Source organism: Gigantopelta aegis, chromosome 3 (assembly GCF_016097555.1).
Source record: "Gigantopelta aegis isolate Gae_Host chromosome 3, Gae_host_genome, whole genome shotgun sequence".
Classification (NCBI taxonomy): domain Eukaryota; kingdom Metazoa; phylum Mollusca; class Gastropoda; order Neomphalida; family Peltospiridae; genus Gigantopelta; species Gigantopelta aegis.
Window position 1 is genome coordinate 56,858,014 of NC_054701.1, and position 24,423 is coordinate 56,882,436.

At 36.1% G+C, this 24,423-nt stretch overlaps 1 protein-coding gene across 1 annotated transcript in view; it reads right to left on the minus strand.

The window, feature by feature from the left end:
* Positions 1-2,707: 2,707 nt before the first annotated feature.
* The window catches only part of LOC121368736 (protein draper-like), a 43,066-nt gene continuing 21,350 nt past the window's right edge, over positions 2,708-24,423 (minus strand). The window contains exons 4-15 of the mRNA XM_041493485.1: positions 23,007-23,129; positions 22,303-22,524; positions 18,523-18,651; positions 16,803-16,955; positions 14,696-14,839; positions 12,802-12,945; positions 11,329-11,475; positions 10,578-10,721; positions 9,741-9,884; positions 9,232-9,375; positions 3,999-4,101; positions 2,708-3,171 (exon numbers count right to left, since the gene is read on the minus strand). Coding sequence (XP_041349419.1) covers positions 2,823-3,171; positions 3,999-4,101; positions 9,232-9,375; positions 9,741-9,884; positions 10,578-10,721; positions 11,329-11,475; positions 12,802-12,945; positions 14,696-14,839; positions 16,803-16,955; positions 18,523-18,651; positions 22,303-22,524; positions 23,007-23,129 — 1,946 coding nt within the window. The 3' untranslated portion in view covers positions 2,708-2,822. The remainder of the gene's footprint in view (positions 3,172-3,998; positions 4,102-9,231; positions 9,376-9,740; positions 9,885-10,577; positions 10,722-11,328; positions 11,476-12,801; positions 12,946-14,695; positions 14,840-16,802; positions 16,956-18,522; positions 18,652-22,302; positions 22,525-23,006; positions 23,130-24,423) is intronic.

A 24,423-nucleotide genomic window follows, 5' to 3' on the forward strand; every position in this document is an offset into this window, starting at 1 on the left:
AAATATCCTTGCTATATTACGAAAAATGTAGCGGGTTTCCTCTGATGACTGTGTCAGAATTACAAAATGTTTGACATCCAATACCCGATGATTTATTAATCAAGATTCTCCAGTGGTGTTATTAAACAAAACAAACTTTTTAATTTGAGTGTCAGTGTACCAACTACCATTGTGCTTGAAACATGTGCCGGGTCCTACTAAAAGTAGCATGACAGTTTTTGTCCGGAACTAGGTAGACATAGACGCTACCTGTTATGTCTGAAATGACCAGCTTAACCCCCAGTAATTTCTGATTTACTTTAAAGGGACACACCCTAGTTACGTTTATTTGTTAACCATTACGGCGTTGTTTTTCGCTATTAAACCCCATTTTTCACAAATAAAATTGCACTTTACTTACATTTTATTATTTAGAATACACATTTCCATTCACCTGAAGTGCTTTGTGGTAATCCTGATGTTTGTAAAACCACGAAATGCATTTTTTGCATTTTTTCACAAGACGTGTTGTCGAGAAAAACCGTTAAGCAAGCGAGGTCCAATCTATTTTTAGAGGGGATATTTCAATTTCGATGTCACACGACGTTGGTATATCACGTGACCGTTATCATTTTGGTTCGGTTTGTTTTCTCGTGCACGGTTCGCGCAATCAACATCCGATTTGTTGTTGTTCATTTGTGAGTTTTTTTTCACAGTTCGTGAACATTTTCAGTAACAATAAAGTTCAGACAAGTAAGTGTCTCAATACAAAAACGTTACAAACCCTTAAAACCAATACTTTTGCTAAGTCTTACGATATCTGGAGAGGGGATACAACCAGGACAGAACAGTTGGAACATGTCCAGGAGAGGTGAAACGAACGCACCCCAAGTCTGTGAAATTTGTCGTGACGTAGGCATTGTTGTGCTTCGAGCGACATCTACCGGTGACATCAGAATACTAACTTTCAAAATTATTTCAAGCAATTGGGACATGGGGATTCCCATGGTATTTATCGATATAAAACCTGCTTTTTCACTCCATTTGATAAAAACGTGATCTAAGTGTGTTACAGGTTTGTAGATTAACCAAATTATAATTTATTTTCGCTGGATGGAACTAGGGTGTGCGGCTTTAATAGTGATGGGTGATAGTATTTATATACATGGTGCATAAGATGATTTATACACTGCATGTAGCAGTTTTAGCCACATGTTACAATTATCGTCTATGGGATTTGATTTGGGACAATACGCCCATCAGTGGTTAGTGATTTTGTGGTAAAGTCACTACGAGTAGAAGACGATGCAAACCCATATATAAATTTATTTTATTTTATTTTTGTTTGTACTTATACAGATTAGTGTACACCTACTGACTTATAATAATTATATTGATCAGGGTATGCAAATATCCTCAAATGCCTGCGACTACGACCTAAGTGAACGATGAAGTCAGTTCAGTTCAGTCAAAGATGTGAATGTCTCTTCGATAATATCTATCTAACTCAATTACAGCACGGGAACATAGTTCATATTTTTCATAGATCGTGTGCGCATCAGCCAAGCGTGTTATCACTGGACTTTGCTCCGTCCTCTTAATTGCCATTAAACTATGCAGATAAAATGGTACAAAAAGTAGATTTGATCATACACAACTCAATTACAACACGGAAACATGTTCATAATTTCTCGATAATCGATCCTGTTTCGTACGCGCATCAGGCAATCGTTTTACCACCGGGAAACGTCCCCGCTCTCCCTCCCCGCACCGGCAAATACCAACACACTTTAGATTAGAATCGCATTTTAATAGAAGGGTGTACAAAATATAGATTTGGCAAATACAATTTATCGAATTTTGTTAAGAAACCTTTTTATTTCCATTAATTTGTTTAAATAATTATGTAAGTTTGGTGGTCTACAAATTGTTATTTTATTCTAGTTACTAGATAATCGTGTTTGAATCAAAAGATTCACTTTTCTGATCACCTTTCATCAAACGTTTTTTTCTTTTTCTTTTTTCTGCAAGTCTGTTTAGTAGTAGATATAGATGCATTAAGAAGATATTTTGTCTTTATTGCCTTTCATTCTGTCTAAATAAATAATAAAAATATACATTATTTGCATGTTTCTTTCATCTTACTCATTTCAGTTAGCCTGTCAAATAAAGGGGCTCATTGTCCAGGCAATTTGTAAACGACTGGACATTTCAGGCATTTTATAAATTGACTGATTTTAGACATTGACTGTAACATATACAGGTATCAAAAACACACTCATAGTAACTGTAGTTCAGTGGAATATAAAGTGACCTACAAATGAAATGGTGTTCGTTCGTCCCAGATTTTCTTGTTGTACCAAGACAGATCAAGGTTTAATGTTTGTAAGACGGGATTCCAGTCACTTTGTCCCCGTTGAATATGAATACTGTATTATACTGGTCGAATATCTCAAATTAGAAAAAAAGTTACATAACATGCCCATTAATTCCTTTACAAATATCTATTCATCCTTTCGGAAGACTTCACGCTGTCTTCCTCAGGGAAATTCGATTTTCTAGCAGTTTGTGTTATATGCTCACTAAGAATAGCCATTTAATCAGGCGTGGATCTAGGTGGTGGTTGCTGGGGGTGCACACCTCTCCACAAAATTTTAAAATATCACGAAAATCACCTATAAAATGCATGTCAGTGTAATTTGCAATACCGAAGGTGCCCGTTCTTCACATTGCACCTCCTACCTAAAAAAAAATATCCTACATCCCCTTCTGCTAATGTAATAAATGTTGTAGTATTACTCGGTAATCTCTAGCTTATGAACAGGGGTTTCATTCCCAGTTGTCTAGACACCAGTTATCCTATCATAGTCATTCTGCGGTGAGTTGGATAAATCAAGCTTTTCGTATTCATTCGTTTGTCCTGCATTAACATAGCCACCCTCACTCTCAGAATGTCTCGGCTGGGCATCAATTTGATCACGTGACGTCGATGAATTGCCATAATTAGCTGAACGAGATGTGTCGACTTGTTGAGAACAGAAAGCCCTGGAACTGTTGTGGCCTCCATCTTGTCTATCGACGATTTCATATTCTACAGCACTGGGGTCTGTAGGTTGGCTGGGTGGGTTCGTGTTTGTTTTTCTCATCTCTTGCTGATACGAGTCCGACTTCACTCTATGACATTTGAGGTGCCTACAAATATATATATATATATATATATATATATATATATATATATATATATATATATATATATGTGTGTGTGTGTGTGTGTGTGTGTGTGTGTGTGTGTGTGTGTGTGTGTGTGTGTGTGTGTGTGTGTGTGTGTTATAATATCTTAAGATTTAATTGCTAAACCACAAATTAACGTGTAATCACGCTGCATCATTCTTAGCATTGCAGAGTCATATTTGAGTATACATTTGTACATATGTATATTTATAAATAACGGCACATTAATTGATGGCACCTATACTATTTCCATAATTAAACTATCAACAATATTGTAATGTGTAATACACTCTGCATAAACATTTCTGTCTTCAAAATCCTTGCCAAAAAATATAAAGTAGGCCTACTTTGAAAGTATTCATCCCCCATCCATTAAAATAGCTGCCAGTTCTTTACCAATATGGACATGCAGTTCAAATCCAAACTCTGACATCATGCATGGTCGCACTTACTGTATTTTGCATTAATATAAATTAATTAATTTATTAATTGTAGCAAAAGAAATTATTGGGAAATAATATTTGTTAGGCATATCACTTTTGTGTGTGTTCGTGTGTGTGTGTGTGTGTGTGTGTGTGTGTGCGCGCGCGCGTGCGTATGTGTGTGTGTGCGTGCGTGTGTGTGCGTTTTAATGATTATGCAACTGTATAAATATTTAAAATAATAATTTTGTGCTCATTGTACAATGAATAGTAAAATATTAAAACAAAACCAAAAACATATAAAGACAATTCCTCACAAACATTAAAACAAACATAACCATAAAGCTAAAATTATTATCTACTTGCCAGAATAAAACACTCGTCACTATGACCAACAATACAAAAAGCACTCCCGCCACAACGGAAACGGCAATGGTGGTGGAATCAGTGTTAGAAGTGACAGCTTGGGCTGTAAAACAAATATATCCCCAGGTTATCCAATTGTATCATGCAACCACTGTTTGCATTAATCAGTTATACAGTTACCGTTTAAAGCAAGTTGATACAATTCTGCCAGTATTCTTACCGTCACATAATAAAGGTAAAATCCGTTTGTGTCAACAGAAAACCAATGAATTGGCATACACCTATATAGCGAATAACGTTAAAACTTATAACAAAAATACATATATTATTATATAACTTAACCATGATATCCATGTGATAAACCCATGTGATAATTTAGTGTATTAACCCGGTTAATAATGGTCTGGTAGTTCATTGGTTTCCTTTTGACATAAAAAGAATAGAGAAGATGATTGTTATTTTGGAATCTTCAATCTGTCATTTTTGAATACCAAACAAGACGTATTATTGAAATACGCTTATTATTATCTGTAGGTGGTATTTTGCCCCCAACATGCTTAAGCTCTTCTACTGGGGAATTTGTCCGCACGATCGCTGTCGATATATTAAATAGTTCATATTTCATTTTCATTTCAACTTATTTTTGTGCTTATATCCAATTAAAATTCAAGCACGCTGTCCTAAGCACACACCCCAACTATCTTGGCTATCTGTCTAGGACAGTGGGTTAGTTGTTAAGTGTTAGTTGTTAGTGAGAGAGGAGGGTGTAGTGGCCTTACACCTACCCATTGAGTCATTAAAACTCGCTCTGGGTGGGAGCCGGTATTGGGCTGCGAACCCTGTACCTACCAGCCTTATGTCCGATAGATTAACCACGACGCCAACGAGGCCGGTAATAGTCCATAGGGTTGCAGTCAGAGGACATAAAAAGGAAATCTCGAATGTTTGGGGCAAAAATAACACTCAAAGAAATAATGAAGACTAGTGTGTTATATCCTAAAAACAAAACATAATGCTGTTGGAGAAGAAAAGTGCTGGCAAATCGACCATCGTTAAGTACGTATACTAGTTACATAGGTTCTCGGTGATATAACATATTATGACATTATGTTTTGTATATCCTTCATTTTAACAGTAAATCGTGCATCAAAGTGAAATTTGCAGCTTCAATATAAAACAATATATTTCTTTCTTTCTTTGGTTTGCTTTTGTTTGGGTGAAGGTGGGTTTTGGGGGGGTTTTTTTAGGGGGGGGGGGGGTTTTTTATGGATGGGGTGTTTTGGGTTTTGTTATTGTTCTTGTTATTTTTAATTTTTATTTTGAATCACCCAACATTATTATTAGCAGAGATCTGTTCAGCTGCTAAATTAACGCTATTATTTGTAATCAGCAGTTTATTAGTAAGTGAATGCTGGATTGTTATGTAACTGGTAACTTGAAACTGGTAATGCTAAATCCACTATGGCAACAATAATGTTGGTAATATTCAAAAAATATTTAAATTCATTTATTAACCTTGAACATTTACAGTTCATCAGTTGTACATACAAATGCATATACAACAATGACACAATGGAAGGTGTTGGCATGAAAAGGACACGGAGAATATAAATGCTTTTGTATAGAACTCTGTATATAGACTATTTAACTATCGATTCTCGTCTTTGAAACATTTTGAACAGATATTTCCCTAATTTACATAAATCATTTACATTGTTAGTTGATAGTAATTCTATCAATTTAAACATAGATGGATGGATTCTATAATATTTCTTGATATATAAAATTCTATAATCACTGAAAAAGGGACAACATAATATCGCATGAAACTCGTCCTCAATTTCACCTATTTTACACAAGACACACAATCGTTTAGATCTACTTATGTTATGATAGCGTCCAACTTCAATAGCTAAGCTATGTGATGATAATCTTATCTGTGTAACACATTTTTTATATAGACTTAGAATAGGTTTCATCAGGTAATTTTGTAAAATAAGCTCTTTTACTAAATATTTATACAAATATGAACATTTGATAGACGTGTCCAGGAGCCCATTAAGATCTTGCTTACACTGGTCCATAATTCTCTGTTTTATTAATGACAAATGAAAAGTATAGTTTAATGCTTCTTGGTTACACCACAGTTCATATAAACGTAATGAACACATTATTTGCCTTATTTGTCTTTCCCAGTTATTACCTGTATCACATTTTGATCTAAGTTCCACATATGCAGAGTACAAGATACAATTATTTGTGTTCATTAATTTAAACCAATATTTTATCATTCGGTACTTACGAGTATACAAAAGGGGATATCTACCTAATTCAAAATATAACATAATAGTAGTAGTGGAACTTTTAACATTTAGAATATTCTTACAAAATTTTATGTGTAAATTCTCTATTGAGTTTGCCTTGTAAACACCCGAAATCTCGGCACAATAATTCAAAATACTTGCTATGTATGTATCAAATAAAGACAAAGAAGACCTATGGTTTAACATTAGCTTACTTGTATTTCTCTTCAATGCGTATATGGCTTTTCGTCCCTGATATGTCAATAAATTGATCGCATGCGTAAATTTACCATTATAATTAAAACCTAAACTGGTCTACGGCCTCGAGTAACAAGTCATTATAATACCATTTGTCATAATCATATCGGCACCCACCCTTTCTGAAAACCACTATTTTAGTTTTTTCAATATTAAGACACAAACCCCATTTTATATTATAGTAATATAAAGTGTTTAACATTTTCTGAAGACCTTCAGCCGTTTTTGAAAAAAATCAGCGTATAGTAATAAAAATAGACTTAGTTCCTTTAGCTCATAATCCGGACACATGTTATCAAGGAATGCATTTTCTATATTATTTACATAAAAAGAATACAAAATCGGTGACAAAATTTCACCCTGCATTAGACTGATATCATTATTAAAGAAATGAGAATTAACTCCCCCTATACTAACATAGGATTTGACAGATCTATACATATTTTTAATAATTCCGATTCTGGACAGCTTAAACCATAGATTTGTTCTATTTACAGAATCAAATGCTTTTTTATAATCAATAAAACAGCAATAAAGTCTAGCTCTATCCGCAAGGGTTTTTGTGATAATGGAAGATAAACTAAAAATTGCATCTGTTGTTCCCATACCTCTACGAAATCCAAACTGGGCGTCACTGATTTTGTCAAATTCCCCCGACCAGTCTAACAGTCTTTTATTAAGTATAGAAGTAAATAATTTACCGAGAGCAACTAAGTAAACTGATACCCCTGTAATTATTGGGATCGGCGATATTACCCTTTTTAAAAACGGGCACAATAAATGCATCACTCCAAGCAGCAGGAAAATGCCTGCATTTAAAATAATGCTAAACATATCTTTGACAAAGAAATTCTTTGTATTCAATAAGAAATTCATTTAAAATGCCATCCAGTCCTGGACTCTTATTTCGCTTCAAATGTGATATTGCTACTACTAATTCAGAGTCAGTAATGTCACAATCTAACTGTTCGTACAAACAATCATATTTTGTAAAATCCTCATTATCATCTACTGTCTCACTAATGTTATTGTCAGTTTGGACCACTTCTTTAAAATGATTATAAAATTCGCTCAAGGCTCCATTCGATTTAACATGTTTTCGTTTTGAAAATTTATGATAAAATTCTTTAGGGTTATACTTTCTTAAGTATTCAAGATGATTTCCATGCCACTGATGATATTTTCGTTTGAGTTGTCTTTCTAATTTTGTACATTTACTTTTACAGACATGTAATTAATTATTATTTTCAGGTGATTTGTCAGAGTTGAAAGTTCGTAATGTCCCCAGGTAGGTCTTGTAAAACTGTCTACACTCTGTATTGAACCATGGTTTGTCACATCTATTGTTTATCCTGCTACTGGTGTTATTACTGAAACCTGACTTGGCCCCATTATAGACAGTATCACATTTAAAGAAGTGGTCTGTAATATCATGTAAAGCACTCGTAAAATTGTTAACCATATTATCTATTCCTAAATGTGAATCAACATCGACATTTATGATACCTCTTTGTAAACGATCCATGTTCACCCTAATAGCTTCCTTGCATTGTTCTTTATGATCATTGTTCCACCTATATTTTCCATATTTATCCCCCTCCCGATCCACAGTTGTAACTAACTGTGTAAGTGGATCTAATACATTGTTAAATGAAAACGAGATATGCAATGAAGCATGGTCAGAATATTGGTTAAAGTCACATACAACAAATTCTTGTAGCAAGGTAAACGTTTTAGTTGTTGTTAATAAACACTTAGACCCTGTTGGCTGTGAAATGTAAAATCATTTGCTAGACCCCCAGAATGCCTACCATTAACAATACGTAAACCGGTAGCCTTACATAAATTTACGAGTTTGGAAACATAATTATTCTGGCCCTTATCTGGATTAACCCTTCGATCCACTTGCTCGTCACTAATATACTAAATTGCATTACTAACATGATTAAGTAGGCTTTCGTGTAACTCATCAGATCTAATAAAATCCTCCCTATCTGCAATTCTGCTATTAAAATCCCCAATTACTAAAACATCCCCTAAACTTGAGTAGTGCTCAATCAGGGCCTGTAATTCTATAAACAAATCACAATTATACAATTTATAATAAGAAGAATTCTGCGGTGCTACATATATCGCAGCTACGTAAATAACCTGGTTAAATTTGTTAAATTTCTTATCAAGCTTAATCCACACGTAATGACGATGATGATCTTCATAACAATGGCGATAATGATGATGATGATGTAACATTTAAAGGTCAAGTTGGCGACCTAGACATACATCTCAGTTACCTGAACTGTTAGTCCAGAATAAACGTGAATGGGTATGAAATACGTAATTCCCTGCCATAACGTACATGGCCATCCACAAGCGACTGACAGCTTTTATACGTATCTTTAAAAAAGGTGTAGCATACATGTAGTTGTTCGCATACCCGTCGTAAACTAATGGTATCAGTCATTTCCATTCAGCATCTTTATTTCAGCATTTTTATGCATAAAATATATCAACACTCAAGCAAATTAAATCAGCTTAAACTTCCAGAAGATTTATATTTACCTTTATTCATGGACCCCATTTCTGCAACTCATTTGGACCTCCGTTAATATATGACCTGCAGCATACCCATGTATGTTACGCAACATAAATGCGATTACTAAATATAGTCTCACCTTTCAAACAGTCCACTCCCTGATAACCAGAGATACATCCACCTACACACATTCCGTCTTCATGAGGACAGCTATCAGATGTTTCACACTTTCTAGTAGCACATGACATGGTACAGTTATCACCGTATGTACTAACAGCACATTCTAAAATAAATTGTACATATTTTGTGCAGCACACACTATAATAAAATAACATGTATTTATAAGACCTCCAATGACATATGGAGGGTGTGTGTGTGTGTGTGTGTGTGTGTGTGTGTGTGTGTGTGTGTGTGTGTGATAAATTACCAAATTGAAAACAGAATCAAAGGACAGTTTTAATAAGGCTGTGACTAATACTGTGAAGCACTGGCATGTGCTTTGTCTATAGTTGGATATAGAGAGAGAGAGAAAGAAAGAGAGAGTATTTATAATTGTATTATTACTACTATCATTCTGAAACTCATATAAATATAATGACTCTTGCACAACATATATTTGACATGATCTGAACATGATTGCGTACTTACTGCCAGCGCAAGCATCCCCTTGATATCCAGCATCACATGGTCCATCACATGAACCAGTCACGTGATCACATGGTGCATTATCATTTTTGCAGTGTCTGTCACTACATGACAAACTGCATTCCGGGCCATATTTCCCATCACACCCTGTAAATATTAGTTCATTCGCCATATAGCCCAGGCTATTTAAATATATTTATGTGTTAACATATGTGTTAATGTACTAACCAGTAATATACTAAAACAATATACATTTTTTAAACGTGTGTGACAGAAGCCGTAACATATGTGGCAATAACAAATCAGCCATTAGCGCATTCGAAATTGTATATTTGTACAAGAACGATCCCAAAGGGAAGATATGATATAGTCTCGAGGATATGTAGCCGTGATTCAGTTAGGTGTTTCGCCTACAGAGGCAAGCTGATCTTGACTATGATATACTTAGTGTTCCAACTCCGTGCATAGGAGCATTGCCACTTTAAAGTTGGCGCCACAATAGGTGCCAAATTATTTATGCACTTTTCGTAAACATAGGTACGTCTGAATGTGCTCACGGATATATAATAAGGGAAGACAAGATCAGTTATTAATTTGATATTGTTCAGTTCAATTTATCTTGGACAAATAGTTTTAGCTCGGTTATCAGTACAGTTTCCTAAATGAAGTGCACATATTATTAAATACAGTCCACAATGAGGGGATAGATTCTGCATTAATTGTGACTGTTAAGTGTTTGGAAAAACAATGAGTACGCTAACATCTACCCGTCATAGATACAATATATCCACTTGCATGGGATTAAAACAGATATGATACAGTCAAAAAGATGTTTAATACCTGTGCAGTCGATGCCGTTATAGTTATTCTCACATTCCCCTCCGCATGATCCGTTAACATGATTACAGCTGGCTGATTTAGTCTGACAGTGTCTCTTGTTACAGTCAAATGCACAGTCTGGACCATACGAACCACTGTCACATTCTGTGGGGAAAATAATGTATAAAATATAAATCCACACATGCGTCTGTCACATTTGATTAACGTTTATATTCCCCGGGATTCTGCTTTGCTTTTGACCTCAGTGAAAAACGTAGGCGCCGGAAGGTGGAGGGGTGCACCGACCCAACTTTGAAGGCCAGCAGTGTCCCATTCCAGTTGAAAATCGAAGTAATATAGGACTATAGCTGCCCCTCCCCAATCACTGCATCTTGCTACGCCTATCAGAATAGGTGCATAACTAATGATGATGATTTCAGTTAGAATACTGCATAAATATGGTTGTTTATTTTGACAAAAACAAAACAAAACAAAACGATTATACTTACATTGGTACTAATTTAAGATTAATATACTGAAGGGGAAATAATTGTAGAATCTGAAAGACACATTTCTTTGAGATATGAAAAATTGACTTCGTAGACACATTTCTTGAGATGCAGTCTAACAAATGCTATTGAAAATTGAATTTGTAGATCTTTTGATTTTATTATAGTTTTACCCATTATTACCAACATATGCCACCCAAAAAGGCCTCTTCGAAGATAATATATCACACGGTTTTTCGGCCAACTACTGTGATTTCACTTACTTTCAGTGCAATTTGCATTCTTCCAGCCAGTCTGACAACCATCTTGACAAACACCATCTTCAATATCACATTTTGAGTTGTCTCCCTTGCAGAATCGTTCACTACATTTAAACAGGCAGCTAGGTCCAAAAGTATTGTTGTGGCATTCTGCAGGTATAGAAACAGTGATAGCTTAATTTCTAAACAATATTTGGATCTTGCTCTGTTTGTGTTTTATGTTTAAAACATATGTGCATACACATGTGTGCGATGTTATTTTGGTGTACAATAAATGACTGAATTTTATACTTTGTAATGTTACAATGTATAATTATAATTGTATAACTACTATTTCTATACCATAAGTCAGAAAGAGAGAGAGAGAGAGAGAGAGAGAGAGAGAGAGAGAGAGAGAGAGAGAGAGAGAGAGAGAGAGAGAGAGAGAGAGAGAGAGAGAGAGAGAGAGTAGAAAGAGAGAGAGTGGGACAGAGAGAGTCATAATGACATACAAAGAGCAGAGGAGGTAGAAAAATGACATATCAAAACAGAGAAAGAGACTAGAGGCATGGACAAAGAACATGTACTTTAAATGTGTTACTCATAAACTACAGCCTTTGATGGACCAGTCGTGGGAAACTAGTTGATGTATCCATCTAGGGCGATTGATTCTATGATCTGTCACCCACCGCTGGAGCACTCTACCATCTAGTTAATATCTGACGTTAAGTATGAGAGTTTGTCTTTTCAATAGGAGTACGGCTTCTCTTTTTTTGTTACCAAGTAACAGTGTATAGGGTCCTAAAAGAATCACAATACATTTAGGTACATAGATAACAACAGATATTATAACACATAGTTAAATATTGGGAACGTTTAAGGTAAATGCTCTGAGTGTAGGGCCGTAGCCTAGGTGGGGTGGGGTGAGGTGGGGGCAGTTGCTTAAAAAACTTAGAGAAAATTATCTTCTTACCTGTTTAAGGAGTTTAGACTATTAACTACTGTTGCCCCCCCCCCCCCCCCCCCCCCCCCCCCCCCCCGAACACAAAACATCCTAGCTACGGCCCTGGAGCGAACCACCATACATTGAAAATAATGGATTATTTCTTCAGATGTAACAAAGATATGCATGTTAGATGCATCACTTAAAAAAAATAATAATAATAACAATTGTACTCTAAGCACATAGCAACTGTTCCTACATGTATATAGAACACGACTAGAAGACCCTCGAACCAATTTTAACCATTATTTTTCGTAGCTAGGTGGATTACATGTGAATCAATATTTACAGAACAAAGGTGATAAAAACAATTTTAATATTGATAAGGCAATGGTTAATAGTGACGCGAAATACCATCAATTGTGAGCATATGTGTTTCTTAATAAATGGTGCGTCTGCTGAAAGTTGTGATTATTTTATTGGACTTGTGCATTGATCATATTTAGTATTTCAAATCAGTTATCGTGTTTTATATGTGACTACACTGCACATACCAGTGACGCAGTCTGGTAAATCCCAGCCTTTCAAGCAACCATTGACACATATCCCATTAAGCTTGTCACACGGCGAGTTGTCAGCACAGTTTCTCTTCTCGCAAGACATGTTACAGTTGAACCCATATTTTCCAGATGGACACACTAAAAACAATAAAGATCAGCAGGTATTTATATGATAATAATTTTCATGAGTTATAAGGTAAAATCATATTCTTAAAATACGACTTAAAAATATACAGAGTGCGAATATAATAAATCTTTATTAACATAACAACCCTATTTTACGTGTCCAAGACAGACGTGCTTGAACCTTCAGATAATGTAAGCACGTGTCAAATGGTCGATTAATTCATGAAAAGTTAAACTGTAAACATTGTATTTAATGTCAAAATATTATATGGACTGTCCTCCTGAGTCATTGTAAGATGTTTCTAACACAGCCTTTTTGGGTAATTGAACTCACTAAATATATTTTCTAGTTTCGAATATCAGTGTGTGTATATCCATTGCATTTGGCGGTCGTGAACTAATGTTTGTAACAGTAATTTTTTTATTTATTTCGTATATACTTCGTATTTTTTCATATGTATGAAATTGATGGATATATAAAATACGATTTGGACTTCTACAAATGTTAGTCCAAACAAACAAATACTTTGTTCATAAAGACAATACAATATCTATAACATGCAATTTTATTCATCAAAACGGTACAATTTACTGGTTGATATTAGGCCTTAACCTAATATTTTAGTGATAGCCATCGCTAGCATATAATTTCATTTACAATATAATAAATAGAAGCGATTGGTATAAGTTTGTTAATTAATATGACCTCCTTTTTCAATCACAGATTAGTTCTGCTTATTATTGCATGTCTACCAGCATCAAAGAAACAAATTAAAAATACAAGCACTAAACCCAGTAATGCTGGTCAGTTATGTCATGACTAGATGTGGGATGTGGATATAAAATGGCCAGATTTTACGTTAGGTTAGTTTACGTTGATTGGAATTTTTTTTTAAAGAAGTCCCACTTGATAAAACTACTTCATACAATACAACCTTACGGTCAAAGTCAGATTAGCATTATCATAAAGGAATTATATTTCACCTAATTATAAATTAACAACAAAGGTATTGGGAATAACTATTGGCTTTATCTCTAAAATATAGAGAAAACGAAAACTATATATCATACATTTCGCAGGCACATGAATACACAAATTCATACATATAAACAACGTTTATATATAAATTTGTTAGGAGTTGCATTCATTCGTACTGCACTGACCAATAAAATGACTAAACAAACTAGTTCTGAATAGGATTTGTGTGTTGAATAACTTGGCTCAAGAGATTTTGTACTAGTATATGTTTTATACAAATAAGGTGTTTTTTCTTTCGCGAAAAGGACAAACTGAGATATTGCTGTTTCGGAAACTTGCAATTGCGTATTTTATTTCATTATAACGTGTCACTGGCCGCTGGATTACTAGCATTTGAATCAGTCACAGCCTGCCTGTCTGAGACAAATACACACATTTTTGTCAATGTAGATTCCGTAGTAGTAGTGTTTCTCATTCTACACAGGTAGTTCACAGTACGGACTGTAGATCTCAAATGCAAAAACTGAGGTATAGTTAACACTGCTTTGGCAACACTGTTGTTTGAGAGGCCATGTACATGATAAGGTGTATTTAAGACATCGAAAACCTGTTAACGCCCAATGAGTGTATTTTTGAAAATACTATGAATGCAGATAATAGTTCAAAGGTTGCAAAAATCTAGAAGGCTCCTAATAGGTGGAAGCGTGAAGTTGTGTAATACATTGAATACAAACTTGCTGTACAATCAATACGTGTCGCTTGTGTAATATCGTGAATACATACTCGTTCTACAATCTTCATCCTGATATCCTCGAACACAGCCATGATCACACTTCCCGGTCACGTGATCACATGACGTGTTTCCTAGACACTTTCGCTGATTGCAGCTGTTTGCACATTTCAAACCATAAGTATATGCTGGACATTCTAAAATGATAACATACACTTCTGCTAATAAATAGAGTATACTATGTAAAATGTAATACATTTACGTAGCATCAATCTAGTAACGTATCCAGCTTTATTCCATTCAACAAATCACAACATGAAGGTACTTCACTCTTAAAATAATCAATATTTCTGCAAAATACTATTCCTTGTTTGAAGTTGAAATATTATTATATGCACACCCGTTTGCAAATTGCGACGTCTCTTTGTTTACACAAGTGGTAGAAAGGATTTTGGTGCCTGCACTGGCATGCATATATGCATATATATGTACAAGCATACAAAAACACACATACACTCCACCATACACACACACACACACACACACACACACATATATACACACATACACACCTCGACATATACCCACATACACATACAGACATTGACATATACAGACATACACATATATACACATAATCACATGTATACACAAACACATGCACATATAAATACACAAACATACATACACATACACACACACATACACATGGACACCTTCGCGACTACCCTATCATAGTTTGAAATCAGCCTTGTGCAGAGATACAATATTAAAAGGTAGATTCGTAATGTTATATTACATCTCTCCTAACACCAATACTTGAAATCTGTTTTATACTCTAAAATCGACTGACAATTGCAAACTTCAATTACCAAGGTCTCACACTGAACTATATCAACCGTCCTTCAGTTACTCAGGTGTACAGATATGGAATACAATTCCACTTGATATTAAACACAAAACATCAGGTGTGAGCTTCAAATCTAACCTGAAACAATATCTTATGAAAGTATCCTTGGCAAAATATATGTGGGTTGTTTTTTTTTCGTTGGTTTTATATTATTATTTCTTCTTGTCGTTGTTGTTTGGTATTTCTATATGTTCACTGCGTCTAATATTAATATAAGCTAACAGGTGTCTGTCAAATAAGATATTTGAAATTAATTATTATTATTAGTAGTAGTAGTAGTAAAATTGTCTAGGTATTGTTTATGTATATCTCCAGTCAATTCGTTTGCATGCAGTTAATGCAGTAGTATAGCAACAACTATATATGTACATGTATATATTGATTTTACTGTTTTAACAATGTTTCAATGTATTGCTGAGGGCCCGGTGGAAGTTTGCTTTGTGCTAAACCTGTCACCCTTATTAAATAAAGTTATTATTATTTTTATTATTATTATTATCATCATCATTATTATTATTGCTGTTGTGGTTGTGGTTTTTATTACTCACTTTTAAAATTTTGCATCGCTTTGTATATTATTGATGAGTGAGATGAGGCATATTATTGTCAATTTCCTAAAAAAAAGAAAAAAAAAGAAAAAAACTAAAAACTTCCATTTGAGGGTGAACTATGTTTAATCTTATAGTCCTAAACAAGCTGTAAATCTGAAGTTGGTAATGAAATCATTAACAAATTTGAAAACCGTATCTATACACAAGGCATCAATAAGATGTTTCCGCAAAATGAGTGTATGAATATATTTCCATGAATATTTCGGATATTTCGCAATTAGGATGACTGCCACGTCCTAGGAAGATAATCATTCCTACTTAGGACTGTCAATATAAACATATCTAAATCTATAAAAGTCAGAGCTCATCTACAGTTAAGTAGACAGGCTCTCATGGATCACTGTAAAAGTATTGATGATATTAGGTGTTCGTGGAAGTTTGCCATTGCCTGCCGCACCGGTGGTACCCACATTCGAAATAACTGTTAACGACAAAAGGCCATCTGACACAAAATTACACTGAATCTCTATTATCTAAACAAATTGGCAATACAATCTCGATCCTTCCAGGCTGTCATTTAAAAAATAATAATATTAGTTGTTTTTAAAAACAATAATAAAGTCACTATGTTTAATGATCTATTTAACTTATAATAAAAATCAAGAAATTATTCCTTGCAGCTTTTAATACAGTAGGTACCCTTTAAACAGTCTGGTTCCATCCATCCTGGTGTACATCCGTTATCACATCGTCCAGTCTGTTTATCACATGATGACTGACCACGTGATACATTGCAGTGTCTGCTGGAACAAGGCTTTCCACACAGAGGGCCATAATGATCAGAATCACACTCTAAAAATATAAATGTATTAATTGATTAATCAGATTATACTAAAATACTGCAATCTACTATAATGACTTGAGGATGTATGACGTGTTCCAGGAGAACAAGTTCTCACCAACATTTTGACTGGTACAATCGTCTTCTATCATATCACATTCACTTAAGGCATGAGGCACAAACACCTGTCTAGCTAGCGATCGATCGCTATCCGTAACATGCCTCAGATAAGTGGCATTGTGTCTATGCCTGCTGGAGGTTTAAAAAAAAAACAAAAAAAAAAAAAAAAACAACAACAACGAACACAGTGCCAGGAATTATTATTTAAAAACATGAGGGTAAGAATTGATAAATCATTTTATGTATTAAACTTAGAGTATGTAGTCAGTACTGGACCATACCTAGTCTAAAATAACTGGAGGGTTGGGGGTAATAAAAAGAACCAATGATCAGTAATTCAGAGACTTTGCCAGGTTAGACAAAAGGTCACTTAAATTGCTAAAACCGACATATTTCGTAATTTTCGGTGGTTGGGGCAACTGCCTCCAGTTTCTGCAGCTAGATGCAGTTTATCACTAGCATATTTTTGGACTCTATGATTAGAATTACATTTTTAAAATACAGATGTAACAATTGATGAACTGATTCAATAATTACTGTTAGAACTATAGTCTAGTATATATTTGTTGGCCACCTCACCTGCATCAATGTTAATGAATAGTCGTTTTCGATTCACAGACGACTCTAAGTTTGGTTAATCTTCTAACCTGTAACACATCTGTATAAAGTTACAATAAAGTGAAAAAGAGTTACTTCTCAGAGGTATGTGCACTTTTAGAAGTATTGAAATGCATTACGCAGTACAACAAACACCTGGATGACCAGAAACACTCCGATGAACGGAAATTGATAATCTAACAACATAATATCTGATTTCAATTATAAAAACAGATCTAATATTGAAACATATGCGGTAGTGTTTTACAACTAGGGTATGCCACTTTAATGTCGCTAATTCAACAACTAATACGAAGGGATCATATGTGACGTTATATATTTCTCTCTCCTCCCTCCCTCTCTCTCTTCCTGATGGGCAGGCTCCTGGTGAGAAATACATTATTATTATTTGTAGTAATATCATCATCATCATCATCATCATCATCTTCATCTTCACCATTATATGTTCAGACATCCTACAAACAACATAATGCACTGTGTGTTTGTTTATATTTATACGTGCACTCTATGTGTATGTATATCTCTCTCTCCGCCTATGTCTGTGCGTCCGTCTCTCTCTCCCCCCACCCCCTCTCTCTCTCTCTCTCTCTCTCTCTCTCTCTCTCTCTCTCTCTCTCTCTCTCTCTCTCTCTCTCTCTCTCTCTCTCTATATATATATATATATATATATATATATATATATCTGTCAGTCTTCCTCCTTGCCCTTCTATTCCTAACTTCCCTAACCATGTATTTGATATGGTTGGTGTGATAGCTATGCGATGATATGCTATTCTATGCTATGCTATGCTATGCTATGCTATGCTATGCTATGCTATGCTATGTTATGACATATCATACCACTGCAAGTTTGTCCGATCCAGTTTTGTTTACAGCCTCCAGTACAATTTCCTGTTGCATGATTACACGGTTCATTCAGACAGTGACAGAACTTACTGCAGTCATCGCCAAAGGTGCCAGCATCACATACTGAAAATAGATTGTATATTAATAAAATGCATCAACGAACGCACGACTAAACAAATGAATAAACAAAGGTATATATACATGAAGGAGGGAACGATGGTATATTAATGAACAGATTATAAGATAAGATAAATATATGTATCTGTGTTTCAAGCATTGCTTGCTTCAAAATCGACACCACTATCAAATACTAATTTTGAAATGCTAATTGCTAATAATTTCATGTGTTAAGTGTATACATCACACATATATTAACTTGTCCAACGCGATATACTGCAGTTATGGTACAACAACATTGAAATTTGTTTGTTTATCAAAATGCGTTCAATATTCATACTATAATCATGGCAACGTATTTTGAATGGGAAGGAAATATGTGTTCTAATTCTAAAAATAGTCACTTATCCAGCAGGAAAGGTGAAACAAAAGGACACAATAGAATCGAAGTTGCTCTATTCATAACATCGATTACATATGTAGATATAAACCTAAGATTAAATGAAATTACAATGGATTGGATTGGATATAATATTAACGTGCCTAGGCCTATATCCACTTAAGTTTCAAGCACGTCTCTCCCGGGCATAATCTCTGACTTCGCCAGAGACTGGGTCAGGGACAGAAGCAGTGGGGGGGGGGGGGGGGGGGGGGGGGGGGGGTAGACTTGAAAATGGGCATAAATTTGAAAATAGCAATTAGTAAAAACATTAATGGAATTTAAAATATAATAAAATAAAACGTTACAAGACAAAAAAAAAAATAATTGACTGCTCGGCCGAATATATATATAATTTGGAGCATTTTAAAAAGACAGTCCAAAAATAAATAAGAGAAAGAAGAGAGGATCAGACTATTTAATAATGTTAAAAAAGAAAGTAATTTCGACAAAAAAAAATTGAACAAAGGTCTAAAAGTTTAAAGTCCATCTATTTGTCCACGTGAGTGGCCTCGATAAGGCCGCTAGGATGCGCAGCTTGTAGGGACGAGATGGGTTGCATCCCGTAAAGAAAACCCCTAGATTGACAGGCATTAGACGTTGAAGGTGTAGTGCTGTGCTTAAATACAGATCTTAAGAAGCCGAAACCGTCTGAACGAGAGAGAATCAGACTAGGGTACAGTCCAGTCCTTATGGGTTGGTATACTGGTGCGGACGGGCCCGACTCCGAAGGATATGAGATGGTATCAATACAAAACAAAGTAAACTCTAGAAAAGAGTAGTAGGGGCCGATCCCACTTCCTATTTCTTCTTAGAGTGGGACGGTCAATCTTCCAGTGCTGCTAGGACAGGTTTGGACATGTAGAGACGTGGCGTTCTGCAAAATGGCCGTCATACGAGTCACGGAAAAAAACACTCGACATAAGTCAGCCGGAGAAATGATCTGGAGGCAACGAATATCGCTAAAAAGGAATCCAACCTGGTGGTGCAGGCTGTCGAAACGAGAAGCATTCTACCGTTCAATCAGTTCCAATGGCCGCATACTTCCCAGTAAAAATATCCATTTCGCTGACAAAAACAAAACAAAATAAGAGATCCCCAAGTGGAGCACACAAAAGCACGTGCTGTATGCACAACCGAAACAAAAGCGTCTTACCGAGTCGAGCCCCAGGCTCGGAATTACACTGATCAGTTTTTCGAAAACACAAAAGACAAGTTGATATGAATGTATTTCGAAAATATAAATATTTGGCGAGATACGGACACTTGTGTACACAATCATTACTATCAAATGTGAACATCGCAATTCACAAACACTACTAAGGGTAAACTGCACGATTTTTCATATCTTCATTCATGACAAAGTGTGAATAAACATCACAATAACTGTAAATTGTGTCCTAACCGATGTGCGATGCGAACCAGACGCGACCATAACAAGACTTCGTTTTAAAATTGTTCGAAACAGTTGAAGCTACCAAGTAAAACTGTCTGACTGGTTCATATATTTGTGTCGCTTGTTGTCGCCGGAGAAAAATACAAACGATTCCTATTGGTATGGTGTCGCACACTCAACAAAATAAATCTGTCGCGCAGTACGCGTGCGGTTAGGATGCAGCAATTTCAAATCAATGGTTTCTTACAAAACTGCTCGCGTCGCTCTTGTCGCCCGCATTCGGTTACGATACAGCTTAAGGAAATGAATGTCAGTGTTTCAATAGTGTGTATGTCGACCACGTGCAAGTATACAAGCGTGCACAGACATTAAAGGGACACGCCCTAGTTGTTAACCATTACGCCGTTGTTTTTCGCTATTAAACCCATTTTTCACAAATAAAATTGCACTTTACTTACCGTTTATTATTTAGAATATACATTTCCATTCACCTGAAGTGTTTTTTGGTAATCCTGTTAATCCTGGTGTTTGTAATACCACAACATGCATTTTTCGTATTTCTTAAAAAGCTACGCGCCTCTGAGAAAAAACCGTTGAGCAGACAAGGTCTAATCTATTTTTAGAGGGGATATTCCCATTTCAATGTCACATATGTTGGTATACCACGTGACCGTTATCATTTTGGTTCGGTTTCTTTTCTCGTGCACGGTTCGCGCAATCAACATCCGATTTGTTGTCGTTTGCTTGTTGTTCATTTGTGAGGTTTTTCTTCACAGTTCGTGAACATTTTCATTAACAAGTAAGTATCTCAATACAAAACGTTACAAATCCTTAAAACCAATAATTTTGCTAAGTCTTACGATATCTGGAGAGGATATACAACCTTGGAGGGTGGGGGTGGGGGACACAAGCTATATTGTTACCTTTATTTAAATAGAGTAGGGAAAAAAATCTTACATTTTCGTCCTGGGGAGGGGAAGTGTCTCTTCACCCCTGACGACGACGACGACTACTACTACTACTACCACCCCCCCAAAATACAACAACAAAAAAACAACACAAAAAAACTACTACCACCTCCACTACCACTACCACAACCACTACCACCCACCACCCACCACCACCACCAACAATAATAAACGGTGCATCTAATCGCACTCAACACATTTTATTTACGGTTATATGGCGTCAGACATATGGTTCAGGACCACACAGAGTTTGAGAGGAAACCCGCTGTCGCCATTACATGGGCTACTCTTCCGATTGGCAGCAAGGGATCTTTTATTTGCGCTTCCCACAGGCAGGATAGCACAAACCATGGCCTTTGTTGAACCAGTTATGGATCACTGTTGCAAGTGGTTTCACGTACCGCTGTCCTTGCGGAGCACTCAACAGGGTTTGGAGTCGGTATCTGGATTAAAAATCACACGCACTCGACTGGGATCCGAACTCAGTGACCTACCAGTCTGACGTAGGCCGTTTGGCCTGCCACGACGCCACCGAACGGTTGGTCTCAGAGAGGAAACCCGCAATAGTATTTCCATTAGTATCAAGGGATCTTTTATGGTATTTATCCCATAGACAGCGGTCTTTGATATATCATCGTGGTACAACGTGCTGGAACGAGACACCGCCTTATGAGTACACCTACGGGGATCGCTCCCAGATCGACCGTGCATAGGGTGTGCGGCTTTAACCTAATGATCTACGCTATTGTCATCATTCTACAGTAGATATGGTCTTCCACTGTCAGCTCTGAGCAGCTGGAATGTTTTGTTTTGTTTTGTTTTTGTTTACATGTATCAATAAACTGTTTACTTACCATACACTTCTACTTCACAAAAATCCATTGCGCCTTCTCCTGGTGGGCTGTATTGACTGTTTGTTGTATCCTGGTAGAGAGTGATGTATCTGGCCGTACTGTCACATGTAACAGTTGTTACATCAGGACTGGCTATAGTGGCCGCACCACACAGATGGCTCGTATTCGTTTGCCTGGCTTCTGTTGAGCTGTAGATGTGAACACCGTTTCTCCGAACTTTATCTGTTAAAATAATAATGAGTAGAGGTAGTGAAAAACATAGGCGTATATTGATATTTAATTATGTTATATTACCGCTGGTTGTAGCAGAAGCAGTAGTTTATGTTGTTGTGGTGGTGGCGGTGGTGGTAATGGTGGGGGTACTACTACTACTTCTACTACTGCTACTACTGCTACTGCTACTACTACTACTACTACTACTACTACTGCTACTACTACTGTTACTACTACTACTGCTACTACTGCTGCTGCTGCTGTTACTACTACTACTACTACTGCTACTACTACTATTACTACTACTACTACTACTACTACTGCTACTGCTGCTGCTGCTACTACTGCTACTGTTACTGCTTTTGTTCTACTACATGTATCAATAAACTGTTTGCTACTGCTACTACTTCTACTTCACAAAAGTACATTGCAACAACAACTACTACCACTACTACTTGTATTCTGGTAGAGAGTGATGTATCTGGCTGTACTGTCACATGTAACTGTTGTTACATCAGGACTGTTTATAGTGGCCGCACCACACAGATGGCTCGTATTCGCTTTCCTGGCTTCTGTTGAACTGTAGATGTGAACACCGTTTCTCCGAGCTTTAACTGTTAAAATAATAAGGAGTAGAGGTAGTGAAAAACATAGCCGTATCTTGATATTTAATTGTGTTATATTACCGCTGGTTGTAGCAGAAGCAGTAGTTTATGTTGCTGTTGTGGTGGCGGTGGTGGTAATGGTGTCGGTACTACTACTACTACTGCTACTACTACTTCTACTACTACTACTACTACTACTACTACTACTACTGCTACTGCTATTACTACTACTACTATTACTACTACTATTGCTGCTGCTATTACTACTACTACTACTGCTGCTGCTGCTGCTGCTGCTGCTGCTGCTGCTACTACTACTACTACTGCTTCTGCTGCTGCTGTTGCTACTACTACTACTACTGCTGCTGTTGTTGCTGCTGCTACTACTACTACTACTACTGCTGCTGCTGCTGCTACTACTACTACTACTACTACTACTACTACTACTACTACTGCTGCTGCTGCTGATACTGTTGTTGCTACTACTACTACTACTACTACAACTACTACTACTACTGTCGCTACTGATGCTGCTACTACAGTCACTTTTATCATTGCTGCTACGACAACTACTGCTATTATTCCTACTACTAGTAGTAGTATTACCACAGCTGCTATTGTTGTTACTAATACTATTACCACTACTACTGCTGCTGCTGCTGTTACTGGTACCAATATTGCCACTGTTGTTACTACTAGTACTACTGCTACTGTTGCTGCTAAAACAACTAATACTACTATTACTACCACTACAACAACTACTACAAAAACTACTACTACTATTATTATTATTACTACTACAACTACTACTACTGCTGCTACTACTACTACTACTAAAACTACTCATGCTACTACTGCTACTATTATTACTACTACTACTACTACTACTACTACTACTACTACTACTACTACTGTTCTTGTTGCTTCTACTACTACTATTACTACTACTACTACTACTACTACTACTACTCCTGCTACTACTACTACTACTACTACTTCTGCTGCTGCTACTACTACTACTTCTACTACCACTACTACGTCTGCTACACTGCTATCACTACTACTTATGCTGCTACTGCTACTACTACTACTACTACTACTACTACTACTACTACTACTACTGCTACTACTACTACTACTACTACTTCTGCTGCTGCTACTACTACTACTTCTACTACCACTACTACGTCTGCTACACTGCTATCACTACTACTTATGCTGCTACTGCTACTGCTACTACTACTACTACTACTACTTATGCTACTACTACTACTTAAGCTACTACTACTACTACTACTACTAC